General features: G+C 28.0%; 2 protein-coding genes across 2 annotated transcripts; one reads left to right on the top strand and one right to left on the bottom strand.

Moving 5' to 3' along the window:
* Positions 1–1,589: 1,589 nt before the first annotated feature.
* Positions 1,590–6,225, bottom strand: LOC105637000 (receptor protein kinase-like protein At4g34220). Its single transcript, XM_012220403.4, has 2 exons — positions 4,159–6,225; positions 1,590–2,432 (listed from the first exon to the last, which is right to left on the bottom strand). Exons 1-2 carry the CDS (start codon positions 5,840–5,842, stop codon positions 1,786–1,788), a joined length of 2,331 nt encoding a protein of 776 aa, XP_012075793.1. The 5' UTR covers positions 5,843–6,225; the 3' UTR covers positions 1,590–1,785.
* A 14,586-nt stretch (positions 6,226–20,811) lies between these two features.
* On the top strand, positions 20,812–22,512 carry LOC105637009 (putative WRKY transcription factor 45). Its single transcript, XM_012220410.4, has 3 exons — positions 20,812–20,949; positions 21,805–21,939; positions 22,042–22,512. Exons 1-3 carry the CDS (start codon positions 20,912–20,914, stop codon positions 22,244–22,246), a joined length of 378 nt encoding a protein of 125 aa, XP_012075800.1. The 5' UTR covers positions 20,812–20,911; the 3' UTR covers positions 22,247–22,512.
* The last annotated feature ends 4,749 nt before the right edge of the window (positions 22,513–27,261 follow it).

Raw genomic sequence — 27,261 nt, 5'->3', positions numbered from 1 at the left:
ATAGGAATTGATCCTTGTTTCATTTTATAATTATGAGTTTTAATTTCTAGAACCATGCTTTCTAGAATATTTACATCATTTAATGAGATAGTCATATCTGGGTATACTTCAAAGGATATGGGTCCTTCACTTAAACTGGTTTCAACTGATCCTAACAAAGAATCTTGAAAGTTTAAAAATCTAGCATCTCTTACCACTGCTAATATACTAGTGTTTAATCCTTCTCTAGTTAAAGGTTTTATACCTACTTGGATTAATCCTATATGTATATACTTATATTTTTTACTTTTATGTTGTTGTAGAGTTTAGGAGAGAATTCTTTCAAATGGTTTACTTAATTGAAAATCTCTTTCTTCTGTTTTTATGACATAATCTTTTTTCCATAAATTAAATTTAGAAACTTTATAGATTTGTTTTTTATCAACCTTAGGTATTTCCCATTCATCAATAGCTTTACTAAAATCTTGTAAAATTAATTCATTGCGATTTATAACCCTTTTTATTTCTGAAGATTCAGAATCATCCGATTTAATACTACTAACAGATCTACACAATAAAGGATCCATTTTAGAATATCAACAAGTTGCGGCCACTGCCTGGTTATACCCTTACTCAGCCTTTCAACACACGGCCATCAAACGGGTTCAGTAGGCATACCCAAAACTATCTATGATACTTCCAAATGAATTCTTTATTCTATAGTTGCTTAGCAATTTTAAAAAGGAATGGCTCTGATACCAACAAAACCACATAGTCCGAGGACCGTGACAACCTGAGGTACCTCAAAGCAGCCTTTTACGCATGTTGCCTCTCGACAACTACAACCCATAACCAGGGCCTCAGCCTGTGGGCCTTCCTGGAGGTAAAAGCCTGTGTTTCGTCACTGTGTCACACAGTGAGAACCCTCCATGGAGCTGGCAACCTGTCTTTAGAGGCGACAGGGCGGATTACGCCATAACGACTCTGATACCAACAAAACACAAAGGACCGGATATATATATATATATATTTCTTTTGATTTGTTAAAGATCAACAAACTGTTTATTAATTATGATAATAAATTCTATGTCTAATCCAATTGAGTATTTGTATACTTGAGATTATTATTATTACTGGATATATTCTTCAAAAAATATATATAGATAGATAGGCAACTATACTAATAGTATAGCATCATCATATAATACTTTCTACTAAAAAGTCCTACCTAAAACTTGAATAATTAAAACAAAGTAAATTACTTGCCTAGACCAGATCCATAGTACGCTTATGGACCAAACCAATGACAGTAAATATTCTTTAAAAAATATTTTGACTTTATCCTTTTTTCTCAATATATGGTCAGAAATATTCTCATTTCAATAAGAAATCTTATTCTCATTGGTTTAGTCAACGAGTGAGGCCATGAACTCGGTCTTGGTAAAATTTTCCCTAAAACAAGAACACAAGAATGAGTATCTCAGCTAAGTAAGGTTACAGGTATTTAATTGGGTTTACTTAAGAGGGTACGAAAGATGAGAGTGAGTCTGTTTTGTTAATTTTTTATAAATATATAATTTCTCTATATTCATGGATTAGTAAATACCATATGAATAAGAATATAAAATATAATAAATAACATTTAATTAATCAGTCTAAGCATGCACTCATCTCTGGTCTAAGATATATCCACAATACTCTTCTCTGCTCTTTATGCACCACTCAAGTCAACAAAAGACGAAAAGAAACACTGCCACTTTAATCCAACAACTCACACTTTTATGGGACCCAAATATATCATTAGTTTCAAACATTTAAAGGGATCATCTTCTCCAACACTTGGACTGCTTCTTTCATGGATGGTCTCTTTTGAGGTACAAAAGAAATACAACTAAACCCTAATCTCAAACATGCCAACATGCCATCCTCGTCAGCCCTAATTGCCACATCCGCCAATCTCAAAACCCGGTTCTTGTCCTCCACTATTGAACCGGCGGTCCACTGGCTCAACTCCCGGTCTGAAACCACTCTGCCAGTAAGAAGTTCAAGCAAAATAACACCAAATGAATAAACATCCCACTTAGGGTTTGGCTTCACGTGCTTTAATGACTCCGGCGCTTGATAAGGGGATGTGGTACTAGTGGTGGAGGAGCAAGTGGCTGTGTAAGGGCTGGCGGTGCTAGGGTAGTCTCGTGAAGTAGAGTTGGATCTTTGGCTACCGAAATTTCGGCCTGAGTTGTTAGCTTTGTAGCTGTTATTACCTAGAATTAAAAGGTCTAGGCCGAAATCGGAGATTATGGGCTCCATATCGAGGTTTAAGAGGATGCTAGTAGGTCTGATGCTGCCATGCACGTGTTTTTTCTCGTGAATAAAGGCTAGACCTCGAGCTATCCCTCTTGCTATCTTGAACCGAACTTCACTAGGTAGATGAAATGGTGATGAACCCGGTTTTCCTGTATGTTGGGAAAGGAATGAATGTTAAGAGTATAAGCTAATGAAAAGGAAACCCTTTTTCACATTTCATACCAATACGTGAATTTACATCATCACGAGTATATTTAATAATTTTGTTGTAATTAAAAATCCTACAAAGTATATATCAGAACACAAGTAAGCGAGTTGGAGTTTAATATTTTTTAAAACGGAGCTCGAGCTTTAAAATGCAAGCTCAAATCGAGCTAAAGCTAGACTCGAGCTTTTATCAGCATTTCACGAGCCAAATCGAATAACTTAAAGCTTAATTTAGCTCGATTCGATCATAACTCTACCTATGATATGGGTGGGCCCAGTAATCTTCTAGGTATATATGTTTTTGCATTGGACTGAACTATACAACATCCAAGGAGTGATCACATGAATCTTAATCTAATCGATCGGTCGCTCATTAAATTAATCAAAATTTTATAAAAAAAAGGAGCAGACATATCACAGACAAGAAATCACAAGCAGTGTTAATTATAAGAAAAGACCAGGTGAGAAATGTAGACCGTAGAGTTAAAAAGGAAATACTAAAACTACAGTAAAAGGCAGGACTTGTTGCGGTTTTTCTACGAAAGCGACACATGATTTTGGCGCATTGTGCGTTTTGTTTTGTGGATACTGTCGTATACCCACTTTTTTAATTTAAAATAATTATCACAGCTATTATGAGACCCATCACCATCGGATCAATCCAGTATGTGGTCCCAGTATGGTAATATGGTCATCAAACGGTTGACACTCCAGTCCGGCAGTCTAACTTAGCAAAAACGGTTTTTTTTGGGATAATTTTCTAATTATTGTTTTCAGTTAAATGTATTTGATTATAATTTTTACCCAAACATTAAAATAGATATAGATAATTTTACTTAATAAACATCCACTTATTTTATCTTTATTTTATATATCTTTTCTTTAAAAAATGTCTCATAAATTCTTTTCAATTTTCTTTCTATTTCAAATAAAATAACAAAATAGATTTAAAAAGTAGGATATAAATTATAATAGCTTACTTTAATTTTTGAGTAAGAAATTTCAACTATAGACACCTTGTAAAAATACATCAGTTTGGACATTTAATTGATAAAAATAAAATTGAAATACAAGAAAAATTTAAAAATTCATACACTAAATTTATAATTTTTTATTTTTATTATTCTGCTAACATGAATAATTAATTATTAGAGATGTGAAATCAGGTATTGGCATTTATATAAAGTGTATTTGAGACTGATGGTAATTAAATTTAAAAATCATCATTCATTTTGAATATTGAAATAAAAAATAAAACATTTTATGGAATTATTAATAAAAATATTTTATATTTTTGTGAATGTTACTAATTAAATAGACCAAAATTTAAAAGAGTTTAGGTAATTCGTTAATTTTTAGACAATACTAATTGGGTTTAGAAGGAATGCTAATTAACAAGTTATTTCTAATTAAAAATTGAACTTAGATCATATTTAAATCAAAACTATTTAAAAAGGTTCAAAAACAAAGTAATTTTTGCTAATTAATTATCTATAAGTTACATTTCTAATGCAATGTGAGGTTGGGGAAGATGAGAGGTGCATTTCAGTAAGGGCTAAGAAAAATCACTAGCATGCACAAGAAACAAGAAGCGTATGTTAGCAAAAATTAAATGAAACTACTAACATGCGCCAAAAAGACCAGAGAGAACAGAAAGACGAAACTTACTGTAATTGGAGCTAGCAAGACTGCCATTGGAGACATAGTCATAGATAACAAGCTTCTCGTCGTCTCCCCAATAAAACCCACGAACTCTAACCAAATTTGGGTGCCGTAACTTAGCAATTAGCCTCACTTGATTCTCAAAATCTCTAAATCTCTCTACACCACTTTCTCCTATTCTCCTCACCGCAAAAGCCGTACCATTAGCAAGCACCGCCTTGTACACTATACTAGCTCCTGTAGCTCCCAACATATAGGCCGATGCTTTTAACAGCGTTTCCGTGTCCAGTTCCGTTTCTCCGTCCACTATCACAAGCTTTCCACCCTTCTGCTTGTGGTTCTCATTTATAACTTCATTCTGGTGGTCAATGTCGCCGCCGCCGACGTCCTGGTCGCTGTCGGAAGTTGTCGCTTCTTCTGATGTTGTTTCTTCGCCTTTGAGAGTTAAGCATGACCATGATGTCTGTTTTCTTGGTTCTGTCGGTTTATTTTCAGAATTTGATACAATTATTGTTTCTGATGGAGGTTTTGGATCAGTCTTTGATGGGTTGAAGCTGTTGATATTATTAGAAGTGTTTTTCTTTCTGAGTTTGTATACGTAAAGGATAACCATACCGAGAATGGTTATTCCGGCTAAATCCGCCACGGCTATGGCCGCTACAATGGTGGGTTTTAGACCATTTTGGGTTTGGTTTTTTGAATTCTGAGTTCCGGTAGATGAGTTAGTTACTGGGGTTGATTCTAGTGGTTTGGGTATAACTGCAATAGCTGGTGAAATGGATGAAACATTCGGTGGGGTAGATAAAGTTGATGGAATTGAGCAAAGATTCTTTAGTGGTTTCCCACAAAGATCTACATTTCCTGTAAAAGATTCTGTTTTTTGATTAAGCAAAGACACAGACTCTGGAATTGAACCAGTTAGGTTGTTGAAGGAGAGATCAATGGTGGCATTTGCAGGAATTTTCTTTGCAAATTCTTGTGATATTGACCCAGAAAGCTTATTGTAAGAAAGATTCAAATAATTCAAAGTACGTCCACCAAAATCAAATGGTAATGACCCATTAAGGAGATTAGAAGATAGATCCAACACTTGAACAGAATTAAACCCACTTGGAACGTAACCAGAAAAATAATTAGACCTTAAAGAAAGAAAAGTAAGATTTTGCAGAGTTGTCAAATTCTTAGGCACTTTCCCATCTAAAGCATTATCAGAAAGATTTAGTAACTTCAAACTCTTCATTCCACCAATTGTTTCCGGCAATTCGCCGGAGATCTCATTACCTGAGAGAGAAAGCACCTGCAACTCAGTAGAATTGAAAAAAGAAAATGGTAACGACCCATTTAAGAAATTATTTGAAAGATCAAGATGCTTAAGGTGTTGAACAAAGCCCAAATCAGGAGGGATTGAACCCAGAAGCTGACTATTAGGTAAAGCTAAGCTTGTAACCCTAAACATATCAGGTGTGCCTTGGAGGCCTAATTCTGTACAGGTGACTCCATTCCAAGAACAGGGATTTTCATCATCATAGTTCCAGTTTTCCAAGACTGATAATGGGTCACTAAGAGTGGAGTATTTGAAAGAAAGCAAAAGAACCCCATCTGTATTCAAAGCAAATACAGTAACTTTCACAAGAGAAACCACAATAATAATGAAAGAAAGAAAATGGAGATTGATATGAACAAAACCCATGTTTTTTTCTTGAACTAACGAATCATGCTGTTCCTAAACCAGAGCTAGCCTTTACATAGTCTGAAAAAACAGAGAGATGGTGACCAACTGTAGTTGTAATTGTTTTGGTGAACAAATCAAAAAGGAAGAGAAAAAGAGTTGTTTGATTTGATATATTATTGATGCTAAAAATTAAAATATGGAAGTACTTAAAAAACAAAGGAAAAGTTGAAGTTGCAGAGAATGAAGGGAGGCAACAGAGAGCAAAGTCTTTTTTGTGTTTATGTATTTCAGTTAATATAATGAAAAGGAAAGTTAACTGAATACAGGGAAAAAGATGATAAAAATGGTTTTGGATTATTGACTTGGAATGAGGGGAGCCAAGAGTGTTGCTTTTGGTCCTCGAGTGTTTTGTTTTGTAAATTTGTTGGCTTTTATTATTAATTCGGCAATGGGAAAAAAATAAAAAATAAAAGAAAAAGAAAAAGAAAAAGCAGAGAGGAATCTTGTATCTGCTACTACAAGACACCCAAGTGAGTTGGAGCCCATCAGACTGCAGGAGTGTACTACAGAAATCGGACTGCTTTGTCTACAATCTTATTGGGAATTATTGACTTTATCATCCCATCAATTTGTCCTTATTTTCCATTTTTACTGTGAGCAAAAGCCCTTTGATTGTTGTAGTTTTTTTCAGAAGAAATCAATTTGCAAATTTTATTACGAGGAAACGGTGTATAAATATAAAGAATACATATTAAAGTATTTCTATATTTTTATATAATAAATTTAATAATAAACCATTTATATAAAAATAAAAAAATATATAAATTTGATTTTAGGTATCTCATCAAGTTAACATAGCGTCATAAAACAATGTATCGCTTTATTTGATAGCTATTCATAATCGTTGTTTGGTTCCATGATCTTTCTACTAGTGTAATATGATGGTTATAGTTTTATTAAAAAATTAAGCCATCATACGGTGGTTTGTTTATGAAAGTAGACTGCATGTTCAGGTGATTGGTTTTCGGATTTTAAAGTTGATAGTTCAAAATTAAGAATTGTCTATTTTAGATGGTTTTATTTGAATTTTATCCCCGAGTTTAAAGATGCACTTGTAAATTTTTTTAAAAAAAGAAATTATTTATCTCTCTTCCATTCCGAGTCAATGTTTAGATGATTTTTATTTGAATTTTATCTCTAGTCCAAGTTTAAGATGCGTGTAAATTAAAAAAATAAAATTATTTATCTCTCTTCCATTACGAAAAAAGCAATAATATAAGTTTAATCAAACGAAAATAATTGTAATTAATTTTTAAAGTTAATGAAAAAATCTTACACTGTTATTTTACAACATAACCGTAAGCTTTTGAAAAGATTGGATTTTTTGTTCTTCGCTAGACATATTCTGAACATATAATGATTAGGATAATTTATTTGCTCATATCATATCCTAGAAAATTGGAAAAAAAATAAAAGTCTTGACATTTGAGACAATATTATCCATTAAAGATAAATGAAATTAATCTAATCTAGTACTAGTATAACCAATTCAGTGTCCAATGCTATTTCTTGATTCAACCATATTCTAGTTTGTTACAATTGATTTACTACGACGCTACAAGAAATTACTCCTTGACATATATACTGTCACTGTATAAATAAAATCTTGTAAATAAAAAATTCTCACTCTACGGCCTGACGTAGTAGGAACTCAATAGACTTTCGGATACTATGATTAAATACCAAAAGAAAAATTCTCACTAATATTATCATAAATATTTGCCAATACCATCAAATGTTATTAACATTTGGCAATATTGTTATCATTTTATTATAAACTAATTTTATTGAAGGTGGGTTGTATGTTGTTTTTACTCGTTGCAAATAAATATAATTTAATATATATATATATATATAAATTATAGTATTATCAACATTTTATATTACTAAAATTTTAAGAGTATTCTCAAAATAATAAATTAACTTTTTATGAAATAATAAAATAATAAATTTCTCAAAGCAAAAATTAACTTGACTTGGCTTATTATGTTTTGAATTTATATTATCGATATTATATATTATAAATAGATGGATATTATAATAAATATATTAATTATTATTTTAAAGTATTTTTTATAATTTTAATATTTTTTTACTTTTTGCTAATTCTATGGCATATAATTAATTTTATGATTTTTTTTAGAAAAAAATTTTTTTAACGTGTTATACGATTTGCTAATATAATTAAATAATATTATATACTTACCATATTTGATATGTATCTTATATAGTATAATGTAACCCATCAAAATTAAATTAACTTTATCTTTTCAACTAATAATTTTCTATTTAGAATTCAATTAAATTTCCTAACAGAATTTATGTAACACCCGCCGCCCAGCCCCAAGAGACCCGACGGCGGATGCCACATTCGGTGCCAGAGACACCGTCCTACAGCAAAACTGCAAGAGTTTTCCTTTAAAAACCGAGCTAGCCAAACATGTGAATACAAAACACTCCTAATTTTAAACTCTAAACCCCCAGCAAACTCCAGTAATCACCATAGCAACACAACAACACTTCTATACCTTCATAACTATAGCTAGCAACTCATTCTCAACATATTCCTTCCACAGGCACATATACACACATTCATGCATTTTATGTATGCATTTCACATTCCACAATTATTAAATAAAAAAAATAGTATGCTTTCATCATTTAACCTGACTCCCGGACCGGTGGTACTATTCACAGACCGGTAAAACTATTATTTTAGACACAGAAAAATTAGGGCGTTACAATTTAGATTTAAATAGAAAGTTAATATAACCAATCAAAATTTAACCATATTTATTTTCCAACCAATTAAATTAAAATTTTCAATGATATTTTAATCAATCAATAAATTTAGTAAGGGCATTTTTAAAACTCAATATTCCCCGTTTGTACTTTTTTATATATACTCTGATACACAGATATGCACATGATATTAATATATTCTTAATAGAAAATATTATGTGTTGTAAATAAATATTTTTATTCTTTTATTTATTTATTGTGAGAGCTTATTAAAAATAAATAAATAAATAAAGGTTCAAGTGATGCTAACCAGGTTCATGCAATTTTGGATATGTTCTCGGTCAGTCTTAGATTGATTTCCAACTAGTTTTAAGAAAATATAAAATGTTGGTTAAATTTTTTTTTAATTCATTGGATATGTTCTTATCTCACCGAATTAATAAAAATAACTGTAATTGAGAGAACTCAAATTTGAGACCTCTCACTCTTCATATAAGTGATAAGACCAATCAAACCACCACCTAATTGGCAAAATGTTGGTTCAATTTAAAATAGACTAAAGCGGGATTTCTTATAATTTGGTTGGAGATGAATAAATTAGGGAAGTACAACTTTCCAAAAATATATAAAGTCTTGTTGTTTGGTTTGTATTGGCAATTTAACGGTCTCAAAAGCAAGTTGTTCAACTTACCTTATATATATATATAATTTCCTTAGAAAGGATTTTGAAAGTTTTACTTCCATAATTAAATGCAATGGATTTATTAATTTATCATCATATGAATTAAATATAATTTAAAATTTATATATTATGGATGTTATTATTTTTTATAATTTGAGAGAAATTTGCATCTCTAGAAATTTTCTTGTACATGTAAATCATATTTCTTGTCGTTTATTTGAACTGAATGTTGAATCTGAATCAATAATTTATTGAATTGAATGATTAAAGAGTGATATTAAGAGCTTATTACAAAGACTAAGATTTTTTGGTAAACGAGATATCTGAATAATTTGAATGTGCATTTTTTTTGTTACATATTTGACCTTCTATGTTTTTAAATATTATGTATTTTTATATAATAATAAAATTGACAGTATATATATATATATATATATATATATATATATATATATATATATATATATATATATAAAAGTTAAAGTCAAACTTACAAATTTAATTTTCTATTAAAATATTAGCACAATATGATTGTAAATGATATAAATAATATATTATTAATATACAATATAAATCTAATATAATGGTGAATGTTATAAATTGATTATGTAAAAGTTAAAAATATTTGATAATAACTTAAAAATTTTATTCTCAAAAACTTAAAAAATTCACTATAAAATATAAAATTAAAGTATATCATCTATAATCCACTGTATAATATATATATATATATATATATATATATATAGAAAGTTAAATTATATCCACTTCTTGAAGTATATGAACCAACACAATAAAATATAAAGTTAATCCAAAATAAAGTCATTTTTACATAGTAGAATATAATTTGTAATTTTAAATATTAAGTAGGGATATTTTTGTCTTCTGGTAAAAAAAAATTATACAATTTTCCAAATAAACTGCGAAAAACTAAGTTTCTGTATATGAATCAATAAGATTTTGTATCAGCTAATTTTTTGTCTTGGTATTCAGATAAATTGTTTAATTATGTAAAAAAAATCAAAAAAACTTATTTCCTTTTGATATGAATCAATAAGATAGGTGTTTAATAAACTATAATAAGCTTAGATATTAACACGTCCTAACTCCCTTGAAAGTGTACTTCTCAAGATGTAGGTCATCCTGAAACCAAACAAGCTCTAAATCTTACCCGAACCATTGCAAGCACTATAGGGATGTGTAAACTGAAGCAAATAAAACCCATTTGAAAATTTGAAAACGAAAATCAAATTCAACGAAAATCTTGTTTTGGATTGGCTAGAACCAAACAAGTTCGATCAGCTGAATTAATTTCTTATGGTATTTTCAAGTCGGTTCAATTTCTTATGGTATAAAACTGACACTAAAGCAAAAGAAGTCAGGTTTAAGACCTTTTAAACCAAAAATTGAACTTTATTTTTTGGGGAATCTACTTAAACCGAAATGGTTTAATTTAATCTATTGGTCGTTCAAATTGAAGTTTGCAGACCCAAGTAAGCAAAGGAAAAGTATGTGTATTAAAATGGGTTGACGTATTATATTCAACACAGATTTGCTTAATACGTTGTATAATTAAAGTAAACACGATCATGATATGAAAATTAAACAGGCGAGATGAACACGATACATTAATTTATTTCAATAATAGATTGTGTACGAATTAAAAGAATCGAACACAACCCACTGAATTAACCTATAAATGATATTTATAATCTATTTAACTCATATCATGCTTAACAGTTCAATTAATGAACAAAATATATATGTTCTTCAAGATTTAACACAATAATAAAATTTAAAACTCTTGTAAATGAATATAAATAAATAAAAATTCTAAATAAACATAAACAAGAATGTAAGGTGAGGATGAAATCAAATACAAAATTTAGATACTTTTTTGCTGGGTATATATTAATTTTTTTTTTTATTTTTAATTAAACAGATTTCACGAATCTAGCCCATGCTATGATTTATTTAAAATTAGATCGTAAATGTCATATTCGGTTTATATGTTTATCACGTGAACTTATTTAGACTTAATTTTCATATTAGGCAAATCATGTTTCAAATTACGAGCCATTTTTACACCTATAGAAAAAGGTGTAAGAAATGCCGACTAAAATAGAAAATTTACTTTGCATTACTCTGCATGATCACTGGCAGCCCAAAAGATAAAAAACACACAATCCGACATGTTTTAGTACGTAGAAAATGGGGACTTGCAGGTAAACTGCTCAGAGTCCGTGGTGCTTCATAAGCATTGACCAACTCTGCTTCAGCTCTCCCACCCGGCACCCACAACCACTCTCGTTAACCAGTTCACCATTCATTCTCTATCACTATTGGTTGCAACATATTTATCTTATTAATCAATCAAATAATTGCATGTTTATATTAACTAAGTTCGAAAAGAAAGTTAGTAGATAGTTTTCTTTAAATTATATTAAATTTTTGTTTCTTTTTCATATTTTATGACTATTTAATAATAATTTTAAGAATATAATAAAAATTTACATTTGTATAAACTATGTACAATTTATATATATATATAAATTAATGTATCAAAGTCTTTAAGAAAAATATAATATTTAGAAAATTAGAGCTTGAAAATAATCATATTGTGTATTAAAATTATAGTGTTAAAGTTGCATCTAAATAGATTCATATCATGAACTAGTTGATCTATTTTTGAAACGAGTTAAAATAAATCTTTTAAATTTGTAAAAACATGTTTGATTAAATGTATTATATTTAGTGATGACAACTTGATTCAATATCACATATTAATCCATATAATTTATTTTAATATTAAGGATAAAATAAATATTTAAATGAGTTATATATATTGTATTCGTGTGATCTGTTTGAAGTTTGAGTTGTTTTGGCATTCGAATAGTTAATATTTCATCGACTATAATTGCATCAATAGGTTATGTCAAATTGATAAGAATATAACAATTAACAACTTTAACTAGGGCCGAGCAATAATTGATAAAACTGATTGAATTAATTGGTGAGTTCAATTTTAAAATTTTTTAAAATTTGAAAATTGGGTGAATATTTTTAATTTTTTCAATCAATGCCCTATATTTATTTTTTATCGTTAATTTTAGCATTCATCTAGAATTCGATTGGATGCAGTCAAATAATGTGGCTCCAAAAGTAAATAAACATACTCATCGGATCTTGGAGTTACTAACAATATAAGTTACTCGTCCGGGTTCATAAAAAGTTTGGTACTTATAAAATCGTACCAAATTCTCTCGAACTTGTGGTGGAACTAGAAAAAAAATGTTTTAACAAACAAAATCTTTTAATTTAGAGATTTTAAAAATAAGGATGAACAAGTAAAAAACAACCACGTGGATGTAAGCTTGTGTACTATGGGATCAGATAATGAGCAACTAAGCAACGAATTAAGGAACTCCAAACAAGAAGCTGTAATTAAAAAGAAAAAAAAAAAGCCAAAATAATAATTAATAAAATTAAAAATATTGACTAAATTTATTAAAAATGTCAGAATTGAGTCCTTTTTTAGTGATTTAGCCGTCAAATAAAATTTTACTCCTTATAGTTAGGGGAAAAGACACATTGTAGTATATGATATATATACATATAAACACTAGGTCATGGGTAATCTATATATAGTTATAAATATATAAATGCAAATAAGTAAGGAATGCATTATTTGGTGGGCCATGTCCTTACATAACTTTTTATTTATATATGAACAGTATGCATATTTGAAATTGGGAATAAGGTCACAAAAATCCAAATCCCAATAAAATGTATTGTCACGAGTTCATATTACATTACATCATATAGTAATCAATAATTGCATATTTTATTTTTAACGCTCCAAAAAGTTGCTCTTCAAAATTTCAGTCAATTTGGTCAATTCTCAATAATTAGACTGATACTCATAATTTAACTGCTCTAATCTTTAATTAAGACAAGTCTTAGTCTTCGTCAATTCCCAAAATGGGTTTTCCTTTTTTCTTTTTTTTTTTTTTTAATTTTTGGGTTTTGGCTTTTGAGGAACCCTCAAATAATCTCAAGTGCTTTAGTGCTGCATGCAATTTAAGCAAATTATAAAGTTAATAAAATTTTAAATACAAGTTATATCAAAATCCATTTATTTTGTTTTGGATAATTTATGGTAATGCAATGTTTTCTACTCATTTTTTAAATCAAAATGTTTGTTTGAATTTTGAAAGCTAACATTGATAGAAGTACTTTTTTTATAAAAAAAAAATGAATGGAGTATTTTTTTTTTTTTAAATGTAATTCACTAATAATAATATATCAAGAATTATAAATAAGCATTTAGACCAGACATAAGATTTTTCTAGCTAATAGAGTTCGTAGATCTTCTAACAAAAAAAAAGGAATTCATATTTTTTTGAATAATGAAGTTAAAACTAAAAAATATAATATTATATCTTTCCGTTAATTGGTTTGAACGTCAAAATAATAACTTTTCTGGATCTTCTATAATTGGATTGTTTTTCCAATAATTTGCAACCTATGATCAATACAAATGAGTTTCTACCACTATACGTCAATAGTATCAATGGAGGAACATGCCACACTACCAAACTCCATCGATCGAAGATCCACACCTACAAATCAAGATCTAAAGTCTTCAACCAAATAAAATCAAATATCATAATTTTATTTAATAAAAAATCTTTACAAGAAGGGACTACCCTCACAAAGAAGGGACAAAAAAATTTCAAATATGAAGACAACAACCATAACAAAACAAAAAGACAAATCTGTTATAAGAAAATCAAATCTGGGTTTATTAAAGCAAAAGAATATTAAAAGAAAAAAAAGTGAAAGGAAAGAGATAGTAGAAAGTAGGAAGTAGGGACTGCGGCTGTTTACTAAAACTATGATTAGAAAACTAGAGATAAGTTTTGAATAGTGGGTCTTTAGTGGGGCTCAGATATTATTAGAGTTAAAAGGAATGGAGTATTAATATTTAAACTTTAAGCATTGATTTATAATGTTTAATAATTAAATCCTAATGGTTAAATTTTATCCTTTTACAATTATGTATTTTGTTTCGATTGTTCTCCAATTTGAGAAGTTAGGATCAATTGTATCCCATGTTGAAATTAAAAATAAATGTCACTATTCATTTTAATTAAAAAAAAAAAAACAAAGGTTAATGACTTGAGCTTCATTTATCATATTGTGAATGTAGTCTCTGAAATTTTTATTGGAGCTATAGACTCTGAGTTCGCAGATTTGGTAGATAAACTTTATAGATCATTATTTCTCATAAACGCAATGATAATTTTAATTTATATAATTTTTATTTTAGTTTATTAAAATATAAATTTCAAAATTAGAAAAGATATATATAGTATAAGTTATTCTTTCTTATTACAAAAGGTGTGTATTATAAAATATATATTTATAATTTAAAAACTCTGATGGATTTTTTTTATTACTTTGGCTCTTCAATTTAATTTTTACAATCTATTTATTTTTTACATGCATATAAATGGTAAAAAGTCTAAAAAGAATTACTACACACCTTCATGTGAGAGAAATAATTGCATATACAATTGCTTAAGGTTTAGGTATTTTTTTATTTTGATTTTTTCTTTCATTACTTCAATTTCTATTATTAAATATATTTTTTGTAAAAAATAAATTATATAATCCTCATCTTGAAAATTTCAGAATGGGTAACTTTGATTGGGCAGGCTCAAAAATCACTACAACCGCATAATTTTCGGGACCGCGATAAATGGTCCAAAAAGCCCAACGCTCAAAATAGCGTTTCAAATGGTGAAAGTTAAGGCTCAATTTGCCTCTAAGGTTGGGTATAATGGTGTAATTTATGCAAAAATTAATTTTTCGTACAATTATCATTCCAACTTCTAAAATTAATAGTCGGCCAAAAAAAACTTCTAAAACTAATATATTAAATACAAAAATCTAACTTTTGACAAAAAAATTAAATAACAAGTTTTAATATTCTTAACTAATAAAATTATTATTTTTATTATTAAATATGATTATTGTTTTAATAAAATAATAATAATGAAAATATTAAATTATTATTTATTCTTATTGACTATGAGTTGAGTTTTTATAGACATTTGCTGTAAAATAGAGGTAATAACTATAAGAAATTTGATTTTTTTTTTTTTTGTAAAATATATATCACGTCATTCTTTCAAATCTTTATCTTGTCCAAATTGCACGTTTAGATTTTTTGTGGCAGAAAATTTTTAATTTCATCTATATTTCATTTCTTGGCCAAACGTGTAATAACTTGTAAATGTCTTCTAATTTTCCCCTATAAAATTACTTAACAGATAATTTATCAGATTTGTAAATAAACTTTTGAAAAATTAGTTGAAGATGAAAAATTATGGAGTATTATCATATTTGAAGTTTATTTTACTAATAGACAATGAAATGTATCTCCAAGCAATTTTAAGGTTAAGGGTTTGAAAATTAGAATTGTAATTATTAGAAGAGTTTTATTTGAAAATTATTTTCGGTTAAGACTGAGTTTCATTGAAATAAGCATTGAAGTCAGAATCAAAATTATTGTCTCGATTAAACCAAGGTTGAGAGAATCGGTTTTGATTTTAATTTTTAATTTTTTAATATTAAAATCTATTGTTCAATGGATTAAAACCACTGATTCAATATATCCGCGACACCTATTAACTAATAGTTGAATCCAATATGATATAACTTGTTTTCGTAAGCGTCAATCAAGAAAAGTAGAAAAGGGCATAAAACTTAATCCCGTTGAACCTCCTGAAAATGTGCGTTTACGGAGTGGATATCATAGTTAAGCATCAAGTTCAAAACCAGGTTGGCCACTCTTTCTTTATCCCCTTCGTCAAAAAGGATAGCAAATAATGTCAATCTATCCACCTTTTTCTGTTTTGGCTGTTTCTTTTCACCTCACATGCAACTAGTTTTTGCATTTCGGTGTGTTCTTTTGTATGCGAATCTTCAACCATTTTAGACTTTAGACTCCTCTCTATGGTTAGATTTCACCTGCACAGTTATATATAATCTTACACAGCTTTTATTAGAGTATGTTTGGTGCTGAGGATAGGTTTGTGTGTGCCTGTGTATTGTTAAAAAAACAAATTGAAATTATTATCAAAATTATAAAATTTTAAAAATCATCTTAAAATAAAATTTTTAATAATGTTCGATCAAAATCAATGTAATGATTTTCTCAACAACATGAAACCGATGTAATTAATTACGTTTTTATTTAAATTAATCTAACGAGAGAATTCATTAATTAGCGTGTTTTAAAAAATTTCTTATACACAACTACCAATATTCATAAAGATTGCTTTAAAATTTTGAGTTTAGATGCTGTTATGATTAACTTTACTCTCCTACATAAATATTTTTTCAAATGAAAGGGAGGGATTAGATCCCCAAGAGAAACTACACAGCCTGTATAGGCCAAATAGTCACGGTTCTATCGGCATCAATGAAGGCTCTCAACAGATTGGTAGGGGACTCAACGACATGAAACCTCGATCAACCAATAGAGCATTATTGGCCAAAATATCTGAAACATTATTTGACAATAGTCAAAGAGTACAAGAGTTGCAAAATTAATATTTTTTGTACACAAGGACAAAGTAGTTCAACAACAACAAATATTGAAGACTTGTCAGTAATTTCTTTAAACTTGAAGGATGAAATAATAATTTTAATGAAACTTCAGGGATTTCATAGTAAGTTGCCGTTTTAATTACTGTTTGATTTTATAAGCGGATCAAATTTGAGTTTCAAAAAATTCTCTCTTTTTTTTTGAACTTTTTTAGAACAGAAGTTATTTTTCATTTCAAATAAGAAGTTTTTTTTTTTTTTTTAATAAATATGCCTTTCAAATTTATTATGGGACTTAAATATTTCAATCAAATCTCAATATGTATACGCGTGACCATTGGTTCGGCTCATTGGATATAGTGATCAATTATTCACTTGATCAAATTATAATTTGGATATACATATATATAGTAATTTGGATAGACAAAACTTCAGACACGGTATACTCCCTCCGTTTTATTTATTTGGATAAAATTTTCATTTAGGGTGTCCCATTTATTTAGAGAAATTTGCTATTTTTGGTAAAAAAATTAAAAGTACAAAGTCTATATTGCCCTTTACATAACTTTCAATATTTAAAAATATCAAGATAGTGGGAGACAAAGTATAGAAAACGCATTTAATGATGTTACGTTTACAAGGCAATTGTTTTATTCCTTTCTCTCTCCACTTTAATTAAAAATGTACAAAAAATCAATTTATGAGTACAATTTTAATTCTCTGCACCTTTCTTATAATTCTCTTCGAATGACAGTGCACAACTTAGAAGATTGTGCTCATTCTAAACCCTAAATCAACGATTTTCAATTTTAATTCATATTCAGAAATTGAAAATCATACCTCTTTAAACTCATACCTCCCAAAATCCCCCGCCTCCATCTGACAATATTGTGTGTTTATTTTCTGTTTATTAGTTGTAATGACAATGTTTGTTCATTATTTTGTAAACATGTATTAGCAGTGCTCATTCAAAAAGTTAGTGCACACCTTTTACTCATCTATGTAAATCCAGAAAATACAAAATGTATGCAAACTTAATATAAAGTGCACATATGCACTGAAGATGATTAAAACAAATACATATAAAATGCTTGCAGACGCAATATATGTGTTCTGCAAGATTTACTTCGATTATTCAAATCTTTTAATCTTAAATTGTTACTTTTGAATTTTAGTCATTAATCGGTTTTATCCGGAGAAGAAAGAATGACATAATTGACTTTAAGTAATCAAAGCAATGTTGAGGATAAATTTGAAAAAATTTTCCTTTTCTTAATTTTTGTGCAAATTAACTTTTGTCTAAATAAATGAAATGGAGTGAGTATTAAGTTAATTGTCAACTTGAATGTTAATGAATAAATCAACGTGTTTATATGTGCTTTGGGATGTGGCACTTTGTTACTTGGACAAGGTCTCGAGTTGAGATAAAGATGGGATTTTCTTTTAGATTTTGAATCCAACAGTAGGCAATAATCGGTCTGATTCAACAGTTTTTACTACTCTCTGTTTTAAAATACATGTCGTTTAAGGTTTTTGTACAATAATTAATGAAGCAATTAGTTTTCCTAGATTATAACAAATTTAAGGATAATTTAACCAAATTATCATTTATCTCAAAATCAATAGTTATTTATGAAAATATTTATTGTATCTAATTTAAACAAGGACAATATTGAAAAAATATCATTTATTAATCCTTAAAATACTCAAAACGAGTTATATTTTAGGATAAAATAATTATCCAAAAACGAGTTATATTTTGAGACAGATGAGTAATTTTTATCTCGTTTTTTAACACTTTGTCTTAAGTATCTTCTAGAATGAATTATGGTCCGATTTTCTATTAAATTGACTGACTAATCGATCCAATCTGGAACTCAAAATCATGGTTTGAACTGAAAATTTTTTAAGTGTTACAATCCAATTTCTTAGTTTAGACAGAAATTCAAGCCAATCAAATGCTAACACAGTTATATATATATAGTCCTACTTTGATTTTCACATGGATATAGAAAAACTAATTTATGCAGTTGAATTATATTTTTTTGTATAGTTTTCTTTTCAAAATATCTTTTTATAATATTAAATGATGGATATCAATTTCAAATATGAATACACATTAAATATGGTATTAAAAAATTAGATGATAAATGATCTTTTAAAAAAGGAAATAGAACTATATTTTTGGGACATACGAAGGAGAGAGTATATATTTTTGCTACAGGAGCCAAAATAATTTTGTTCGAAATCAAGACTAAATCAAACTAAAATTTTCTTACCTCTAAACACGTGACTTATTATGGACCAAAAATACTATTCCGGAAACCTCACGCTCACGGCATCAAAATATCACGAAAAGAATTACACATATTTAACTGCAAATACTAAAAATCAAGGGATATGTTTTATACTTTCCCAATATATTAAAGCAAATTTAAGGGACTTTTTTGTAATTAAGTCAATTTCAATGAGCTTTTTTAGAATTGCAAAGTATGATGACGTCACTATCACTTCGTCATAAAGACAGGTGTCAAGTTAATGTCTCTTTCGCTTGCTTAACGACTATGGACCATTGTCCTTCTTTACTTCTGTCTCCCGCATGCAATGAATCTTCATTTTCTGCCTATCAACAATGATGTTGTTAACAAATTTTCCAATCAAAGAATTATACGTGTGTTGAAGATACAAGTGGACATCCAAAAAATTAATTTTTTGTGAATTCAAATTTTAACACGTTTAATAATATATAATTGCGAAATGCATAAATTGACATTCAAATTTGTCAGAAAATTTTAGTGACATCAACTATTAAGAAATATAAAAATTATTATTCATATATGTTTTATTTAAAACTTTTATGATTTGATTTGATTTGAAAAATTTTAAAATCAAACTATCAATTTGGTTTCAATTTTAAGATTAAAACCACTAAAACCGAATCTAATCAAATTAAGCTAAATCGAAGAAAATATATCTTTTATATATAGAACTTTTATTTTTATGTTTTCTTGAAAAAGAATATTTAAAATATTTAAGGGATTAATATATTCTTTTTGAATCAAGAAATATATAAAAATTAATTTAAAAACTTCGAACAACTACTTAAAAAATCATGCGTGAATGTATTTATATTATTATTTGTATTGATTTATTTTTCCATGTTTAGTACGGTAAATCTTTCTTTTTTCTTATTAAATAGATGGATGAGGATTCATCTAGTTAACTAAATTGAGAGAAAAGTTTAAGTAATGCAGAGGATACAATTAATTGTGACAATTGAATGGTATTTTGTCTTCTTTTACGCCGTTACATCAAATCAAACCACCACTCAATATTTAGTATGATTTGAGCTTTTGATGATTTGGTTTGGTTGATTTGAATGAACTTTTTAAACCATCATTTTAGGTTTGATTTAATAATTAAGATTAATAATCTTCTAATTTAAATTTGTAAGTTACAATTACGATTACTTTTGAATTATGATATGATCTTAACATCTATATAATATATACCCTAATTATTTTTTAGTTTTATTTCGTTCTTTTGTTGAATTGGTTATAGTAAAGTAATTATTTTTTAAATAAAATCAAACTGTCTGACTGAATCAATACGAACCGAATCAAATCAACATATTTTGTCTGATTCCCAAATTTACTTAAATGCGATTTGGTTTCAGTAAAAACTCACGTTTTTAGTTTTTAGTTTTTGCGGTTCGGTTCACCAGCATACAAACCCTACAAAAAGTATATTTAAATTGAAATTTAGTACCAATTACATTCAATTTTCAGAAAGTATAAGGATTCAAATGTAAATTTAGTTAAATGTTAGGGTGCAATTTCTTCTTTTATTATAATTAAAGGGTTATTTTATTATTATTATTTTGCTAATAAATTTCCATCAAAAGCAGGCAAAACGCGATGAAAGCTATTCTTCGTACGTAGCTTTATCTTTTGCCAGAGCAGTGTTAAAAGTTTTTCCTTTTGGCCATGAGTGAAGTTTCCTCCCCTCCCACAGAATCCTCCATGTATGTTCTCTTTTACTCTTTTTTCTATTTTCTCTGATGTTTTCTTCTCATACTGCATTATTATTCTGTAATATTATTCATATTCTTCATCTTTTCTGAACCCAAATGAAACTTTAGATCAATCCAACAGATGGGTTTGCTTTTGATCTTGAAACTTTCAGTGCATCACTTTCTCTCTGTGTTAAGTCTGTCTTTATTTTCGTTTCTTTTCTTTTTTTTTTTTCCCCTTTTGGACATTACCATGCATGTGCAGGTGTTAATCTATTTTTATAAATGAAGTGGGTGAGTTTATTTATTTTTGGTCCATCTATGCACAGATCTAGCTAGATCTGTAAAGATCTAAAATCCACATTTTTTTTCCCTTGTATGTTTATGTAATAGATCTAAGCCTTTTTAGGCCAAACTAATTAGGATTTAATTGTTTTCTTAATATCTTAATAATTATCAGTTTGTTCTCATCTGTCTCCTTCTGGTCTCAATCATTATAAACCCTACCATTAATTACTAATTAAAATGATTTACTTAATTAGTTTATTTTCATAATAAATAATTCACTGATTTGGATTTATTCTTTTTTTTTTTTTTTTTTGCTCATATATAACAAGGCATATTTGTTTTTCATTTCTCATCAAGAGAGCATTCCATAAATTATCTTCTACTTTATTTCTTACAATTTAATGTAATAGTGTAATTAAACGTATTTCTAATCTAATATTAGACCAAAAAATCATTTCATCATATTATTTTAATTTCACTCCATCGCGACTCACCAAACATATTCTATAAGTTTTTGCTAATACTCGCTTTTTTTTTTTTTTTTTGTCTTCTAATAACCCTATTTATTTTCTGTAAAAGGGAAGTTGAAGATCAGGAAAATAGAGAAGAACAAGATGTGGATCTTCAGGAAAGCCATAGATTAGTGTTTCCAGAAGATGGTTATGAATGGAGGAAATATGGCCAAAAATTCATTAAAAACATTGGAAAATTCAGGTATATATTGATAAAAAATATAGTATTTGTCCATCATAGTTTAACATTGTGATTAGTAATAAAAGGTTTTAGACCAGTGAATAATGAAGGTTCACCTTTCAGGAGCTATTTCAAGTGCCATAAGCAAAACTGCAATGCTAGGAAGAGAGTTGAATGGTCAAGATCAAATCCTGATTATCTTAGGGTAGTGTATGATGGGGTGCACACACATGCAGCAGATCAGTCTGGTTCCTCCCAGGGCACTTCAACTGCTAACCAGTACAACTTGTTGACACAAGTTTTTGGAGATCAACCAACTTCACAATAGCATTATTAATATATAATTTAATTGCTGATTACATATTATTATTCTTGCAGTGAGACACTTTTCTTATCAAAATTTAAGCCTGTATATAATGTCTTTCTATGTAATTTGATAGCTAAGCTCTTCCAAATCCTGGTCAAATGACGTGCGCCTGCAGAAAGGGATAGACACGAGTAGGTGTTCATTGGATGGATGTATTTCACAACAAGCAATTATGATGTGACACCACAGTCCTTTATATGTGATTAATAGATTTTATTTGGTTTAAATCATCCGATATCTGAAGTTCATTAGCTCCATCAAATGCAATTTGTGCCGGATAGGCCCAAGGAAAGAGGTAAATCACTTTCTTCTGAGTGTATAAAGAAGCTTCATATTCATGGTTCAAACTCAAGATTTCTAATAAATGGAGAAAGAAATTTTGGCATGCCATCGAACCTTTACCTTTCGGAGATTATCACTCGGTCCTAAAATGAGATTGAACAAATCTTTTTTATGAATGAGTAAATATAATGTGATATCACCTCATTCGATTAGATTGTACAGATGTTCATTTATTCAATTGTTGAGTTCTCTTAGACGTTCCGAAGTTTTAGAATTAATTTTTTAAATTTTAGTATGTTGCTAATATCTAAATAATTGAAGTTAGGTAAAAACATGAAAATCGATTTGTGGCTTAAGGTTGCCGGTTGCCAGCAAGTAAAGCGGCTTTCCTATCGGTCATAATGCTCTATGAATATAATTTGAGGAGTATTCAAAGAAAGTCAACCTAATTCAAAGAAATGCAATTTGAAATTCAACCTAATGCTCTATGAATATGATTTTGATATATGCTTTAATTTAAATTGTAGTTTGTGCAATTTGAAAAAGAAAATTACCAATTTTAATATATGAAGTGATATATGGTGCAAGTAAATTAGAGAGAGAGAGAAAAAAAACAACTATCAGAATATGATATCAAAATTACATATAAAATTGAAATTATCTTCCATATATTATTTAATCAACGGAAAAATATTTTTGGCTCAATTTGAGTCTAACACAAGTTTTGGAGCGAAAGTTGAAAGGACAATATTAATTCTAGGAAATTACTTACATATATAGGGTCATAGCTACAATTATGAACCAAACCAATGATAATAAGAATTCTTTAAAAAATGTTCTAACTTTTTTTTCCCAGTGTATGGTCAAGGACCTTATTTTCATTGGATTAGTTTATAAGTGAGGCTATGGACCTGATCTAGGTAAAATTTTACCATTAACTCTATTAGTTGTAGGGGAATAGTTTAATGAGAAGGAGAGAGAATGAAATTGTGTAGGACTATATTAGTAATTGACCTTATTAAGTTCGAATTTGTGTCGGACACAAATTGTAGCGTTTAAAAAGATCCTTAATTAATTTTCATTTGTAAAGGATTAAAAAGATATTCTTTATGATATATATTCTTTAGAGTATTGAGTAAGGGGATTTAAACCTAGATATATTGTCAGGTCGTATATGCATTTACTAATAGACCATGCCTTGGTGTGTATGATTTTATTTATTTATTTATTCTTTGATTGTTTACATTATTTATTTATTTATCAAACCCAAAATGTGTAGATATATATATGTCTAATTTAATTCAAAATACCAAAATGGATTGGTATAAATAGAAAAATAAATGTTAACATATTTTTGTTATATAAGAAAATCTTCAAATTCTCATAAAATTAGAAAGTAATTTCGTCAATTAATTAAAGTTTTCATATTTTTCTCCAAAATAAAAATTTTAAGCCTAATATTTTTTAGTTTTTTATTATAAATCTCCAATCAAGCCTTTATGAGTTAAACTCTTGAAACTCTTATATACCATTTGGAAAGAAAATCAAAATAAAAAAATTGTTCAAGTTTTCCTACACATTTTACAATCTATGCTCTGTTCGTTTCTGAAAAAAATTTATCTTTTAAAAAAAATTTTAAATAATTATTTTTCCGTTATTTAGTTACAATATTAAAGATTAGTTAAAAATATTAAAAATTTTAATTTATAACACCATAAAAATATTTATAATTATAGAAGTTTAATATTTTATTATTTTATTATTTAAATATGAGAAAAAATGTATAAAAAGATGATAAATTATAATAATCACTGGTGAGCAGAGTGGTGGCTATCGTGATTAATAAATTAGAAATGTTTATAGATATGGTTATAATATATTTATTAATGTCTGATAAATATTTTTCTATTTTGAAAATGAGAAGCCATTTAAAAACAATTTAGTTTTCTATTGACCAAAAAAAATATTTTTCCTAGACTAATTTTTCTGAGCATCCCAAATATCAAAAACTTTAGAAAATATTTTCTAAGCGAATCATTTTTCGAAAAAAGGGAGCCTCAATGCTAAAATCACAAAACAAAGAAGAAAAAAAAACATATATCCCCTTTGTACCAAAATATAAGATAGTTTTTACATGGAGATTAAGAAAATAATTAATTCTCTTAAATTATAACAAAATCAAGTGTGTAAGACTAAATTACTTTTTATTTCAAAACTAAGAGTAACGTATCAATATAGTTACTCCCTCCGTTCCACTTTAATAGTAATATTTCATCGTTCTATAAAATTAAGAAAATAATTGGAACACATTGATCGTTTAAAATACATAATAGAATATCTAAATTGCCCTTCTCAAAATTAAAAACGTCACATTTAATTTCACCACAAAACTAATTTTAATTTTATCTCATATTAAAGCACCACTATAAGAGCAGTTCTTTCATTTCATTTTTTCATGCCTTGATATAATGAAAAACTTTTGGTTATATGTATTGTCAAAATTTTAATTTAATTACAAGTAAAATAATGATAAAAAAGAGAAAAATAAATGTAAACATAAAAATAAATTACTCTTAATAAATATGGGTAAAATTGAGAAAAGTTTATTAATATAATTTCAAAATTTTAAATGACCACTTAAAGTGGAACAAAGTAAAATATATATTTGTTGCTATTACAGTGGAACAATGGAGTATTATATCTAATGTAAATAAGGTAAGGAAAAATAATTATTTCGTTTCTAACATTTGACCAAATTAATTAACTCGTCCTACAGTTTGACAATATTAATTAATGGACCTTAAGATTTACTTCCGTCAAATTATTTAATCTTTTCGTTTATGTTTTTTATATTTTTCCATTAAAATGAGTCGAGAAGTAGGAGAGAAGTGAGAAAATTAATCTATAATCACAGTAATAGCCCTTCTTGTCTTTTGGAATATTTTCCCAATATCTCTTCCAAACCCTTCCTCTCTTTCTATGCGCCACTTCCTCTCTCACTCAATCCATCGATAGATCATAACTGTCTCCTTCTGCTCATTTCTTTGTTTCCTCATGACTTATCTTTCTTCCTTTGGTGGTTGTTAATAATCAATAAAAAGAGAGAACCTGATGATAATTCTTAGAGGGAATAACTAAACCAGGGGCGATGGCGGCTACAGCTCCAGAACAAGTTTCTATTCATACCTTAGGAAAATCATCATATCTTGTTGTTTGAATAGTTTCTATTCATATTTTGTTATATCTTGTTGTTTGAATAGTGTTTGTTCATATTATGTTATTATTTCTTTCCTTTCTTTTGAAATTTTTGAGCAAGATCTTGACCCATATGCTTTTTCCTCTATTTACTAGGACAAGTTTTTGAATGGTAACTTAAAAATTCAATTTTTATTTATGAGTTATTTCTTGAAACTTTGATGGTGCCAAAGATCTTTCTATCTTTTTTTTTGGCTTCAAGCTTGGTATGTAGCTTATAATTATTCTTTTTCCAGAGCATATTTCAATTTTACTTTTGTTTTGATTTCCTCATGCTTTGATTTGATTTGAGGAGGAGATGTAAATGAGAAGATGGGTTATTGTATATCAAACGAGTGGAGTTATTGAAGCCATTGATGAATGTTGGCCTTAGGTTGATTTGCTTTACCGTTATGGCTTTAATGTTAGGGTATTTTTGTTTTTTCACGTGATTTAACGGAAAATTTTAGTAAAATAGACTGAAGGAATAGTAGTCAAATAGAGGTAAACTTCGGAGACTGTTAATTAGTATTATCAAACTGCAAGGATGATTTAGTTAATTTGATCAGACGTCAGGGACTAAATAATTATTTTCCCTAAAAGTGATATTGAAAAAACATTATCTGTTACTCCTGAAAATATTCAAAACAACTTATTATATATTGGGACAAAATAATTATCCAAAAACAACTTATATTTTGGGAGGGATGAAGTATTAAACAACTTTAGAAAATGCATTTTAAAATTCTGAAGTTGTTTAACTTATTGAATTAAACTTGCTTTTTTAAATATATATATATATATATATATATATATATATATATATATATATTTTTTTTTTAAAAAGGTTTAAAACTTTAAACTATATAAAATGAAATTCACTTAAAAATTTTAAATTTGAATAACCTATTATCAACATTTCAAATATAATGATTTAATTTTTAAATTCACATTCAAACAAATTATGATCTTCTATCAGTTGAATCCAATCAAATCGAATTAATATAAAAAAATAATCAAATTTTTATAAAATAAATCAACTTAAATTTATTTATTGATTTATAAAATCAAATCAAAGAGATTCGGTTTTGTGGTTTAATTTTGACTTAATTTTTTATTTAAGTTATTTTAACTTTTAAGATTTTTAGGTTTTCAGTTTTATACAATAAAAACTGACCTCAACTGCAACATTTCAATTTTTTCGATTAAAACTGAAATCAAATCGAATTGTTTAAATTATAACCGAACCAATCGGTTCAGTTTTACCCAATTATGCTCATTCCTATCTGTATCCTTAAATTTTTTTATTTGCTGGGCCATAAAACTAGACACTATTCGGCTTGACTTACTTCATCAAAAACGGTTTTTGGAAATCTAAGCCCATAATCAATGGGCCCACCATGTCAACGGTCCAGATTCAACCGCTGTTTTTTTGCGTAACTAGAAAGAGAAGAAAACAG

Source organism: Jatropha curcas, chromosome 6 (assembly GCF_041381405.1).
Source record: "Jatropha curcas cultivar XTBG-Jc1 chromosome 6, XTBG_Jcur_1.0, whole genome shotgun sequence".
NCBI classification, from domain to species: Eukaryota; Viridiplantae; Streptophyta; class Magnoliopsida; order Malpighiales; family Euphorbiaceae; genus Jatropha; species Jatropha curcas.
This window is presented reverse-complemented; position numbering and strand designations above follow the sequence as displayed.